The 1,959-nt window shown below is 35.5% G+C and overlaps 1 protein-coding gene across 1 annotated transcript in view; it reads right to left on the minus strand.

Moving 5' to 3' along the window:
• The window catches only part of LOC100640082 (lipopolysaccharide-responsive and beige-like anchor protein), a 12,832-nt gene extending 10,928 nt beyond the window's left edge, over positions 1–1,904 (minus strand). Inside the window, exons 1-9 of the mRNA XM_020000099.1 lie at positions 1,857–1,904; positions 1,694–1,801; positions 1,509–1,616; positions 970–1,380; positions 697–811; positions 588–649; positions 477–541; positions 302–410; positions 135–248 (exon numbers count right to left, since the gene is read on the minus strand). Coding sequence (XP_019855658.1) covers positions 135–248; positions 302–410; positions 477–541; positions 588–649; positions 697–811; positions 970–1,380; positions 1,509–1,616; positions 1,694–1,756 — 1,047 coding nt within the window. The 5' untranslated portion in view covers positions 1,757–1,801; positions 1,857–1,904. The remainder of the gene's footprint in view (positions 1–134; positions 249–301; positions 411–476; positions 542–587; positions 650–696; positions 812–969; positions 1,381–1,508; positions 1,617–1,693; positions 1,802–1,856) is intronic.
• Between the last annotated feature and the right edge of the window lie 55 nt (positions 1,905–1,959).

The raw sequence follows: 1,959 nt of genomic DNA on the forward strand, positions 1-1,959 counted from the left end.
TTATTTGAAAAAGCTATTGTGGGTCCAACTTTACATTATCAATGGGCAACCACAAATATGGACTATCATAATACCACGTATCAGTTACCATAGCAACACATAACAATAATGATTAAACTATAAATGCTCTTTACTTTCCTCCACAGTGCTTCAGCAGTTTGAGCGTGTCTCAGTAACTCAGCTTTCTTCATCTTACGATCAACCAGAGTATCCTTAATAATGTCACTAATGAATAATGATAGCCCCTCCTGGCAATTAATAATAATAATAATAATAATAGTCATATATTAATTATTATTACTTCATATTTTGTGAATATATTAGTTGATATTTCTTGATTTGATTTGATACTTTGTGATACGTTCATTGCCAGAGTACGAATGAAGGACTCAGAGATATGAGTTATGTGACTGAAAGAGAGAAATAAAATGGAGGACAAGCATTATTGACATGTGGTTTAAAAGTAACTTGATTACCGTCCCTCTGTGATTAATGATGCGAAATATTTAGCAGCTGTTTTTTGTAAGGACGTCTGCCACTCCTAATAAATAAATAAATAAATAAATGAATAAATATTAATATTACACCTGAGAGCAGAGTAACATTGTAATTTCAACAGTACTGTTAGCTTCTGCTAGTTTCAGAGCAGCTGGAAATAAATAAATGAACAAGCAACAAGAACAAGGACAACAATACCGTCACTTAGAAGGTTTCTCCCATCAACAGTCGTCAGTACTTTACTGAGAACTGACTTGTGATCAACCAGCACCTGACATAAACACCCTCCGGCCAATCGGAGACTAACACTCACCTAATGAAAATAATAATAATAATACACTTAACAAGTACCTTTAAAACTACAATACATCAGAAAACTAAAACTAGTACACACAATTAAAAGAACATGTACACATACACATACTGTACATACTAATAATGTCCATATACATGTACACATGTAGTACTTACTTGTTCGGAGACATCAACAGCCTGATTAAGAGGTACTGTAGTTGGTGGGTGGAGCACACCCTCAGCTCCAAAGAACTGCATTGGCTTTTCCCCCGGGGGCACCTCCTTAAGGTCTGAAGCTGAAGCAACTGAACTGCCAAAGCTATCACTACGAGAGAACCTCAGGGTATCAGGAGTGAGAGGAGGAGGAGGAGAAGAAGGATCTTCAAGAGGGAGGGACCCTAACTCCAGGGACAACTGAGGGGACTGGGAACCATTGGAACTGGTGCTTGATCTCTGTCGTCGTGGTAATGAGAGGTCAGCCCTTTCTTTCTCAACAGAGTCCAGTATTGACTTGTACTTAGCCACACAGAGAACAGACAGGAAATAGAATATACTGGACAGGATTGGCTGGAGCAAGGAACGACTCTCCTGGAATAGATTATGTAATAAAATGAAGAATTCTCTTGTCTTAATTTTGGGCAAAATATTTTTAAGCAACTTTAAAAACAGCATAAGTACATGTACATGTACATCAGATTCAGAAGGTATTCTCTTACCAGTTCTCTAGGTATTACTCTTTGTATTCTGTTGATGTTAATAGTGTTTAATAACAACTGACAATCCTTGAGTGAGACCAACTTATTCTCCAAAGAACCAGCAACATACTAATAAATGAATAAATAAATAAATAAATTAATTAATTAATAAGTTTATAAATGAATAATAAAATATTATTATATACTTTGTCTAAGCTGGTATCAGTCATTCCCACTGATTTCAAGAGTGTCTTTGATTGTTGCTTCATCTGTTCAATAGCAATCTTGTGTTTGTGATATCTGGACTGTTGATCCTGATCAATGAGATATCAAACAAATCAATGAGATATCAGTGATCATATCAATTACCTCGTAATCATTGTTAGCCTTGATACAATCAAGAGATGATACCACTAATACTAGAATACAGTACAATACACATTAATACATGAGGTGTGTGTCATTAATGCTC

This window comes from Amphimedon queenslandica, unplaced genomic scaffold (assembly GCF_000090795.2).
Source record: "Amphimedon queenslandica unplaced genomic scaffold, v1.1 AMPQUscaffold_13214, whole genome shotgun sequence".
Taxonomy (NCBI): domain Eukaryota; kingdom Metazoa; phylum Porifera; class Demospongiae; order Haplosclerida; family Niphatidae; genus Amphimedon; species Amphimedon queenslandica.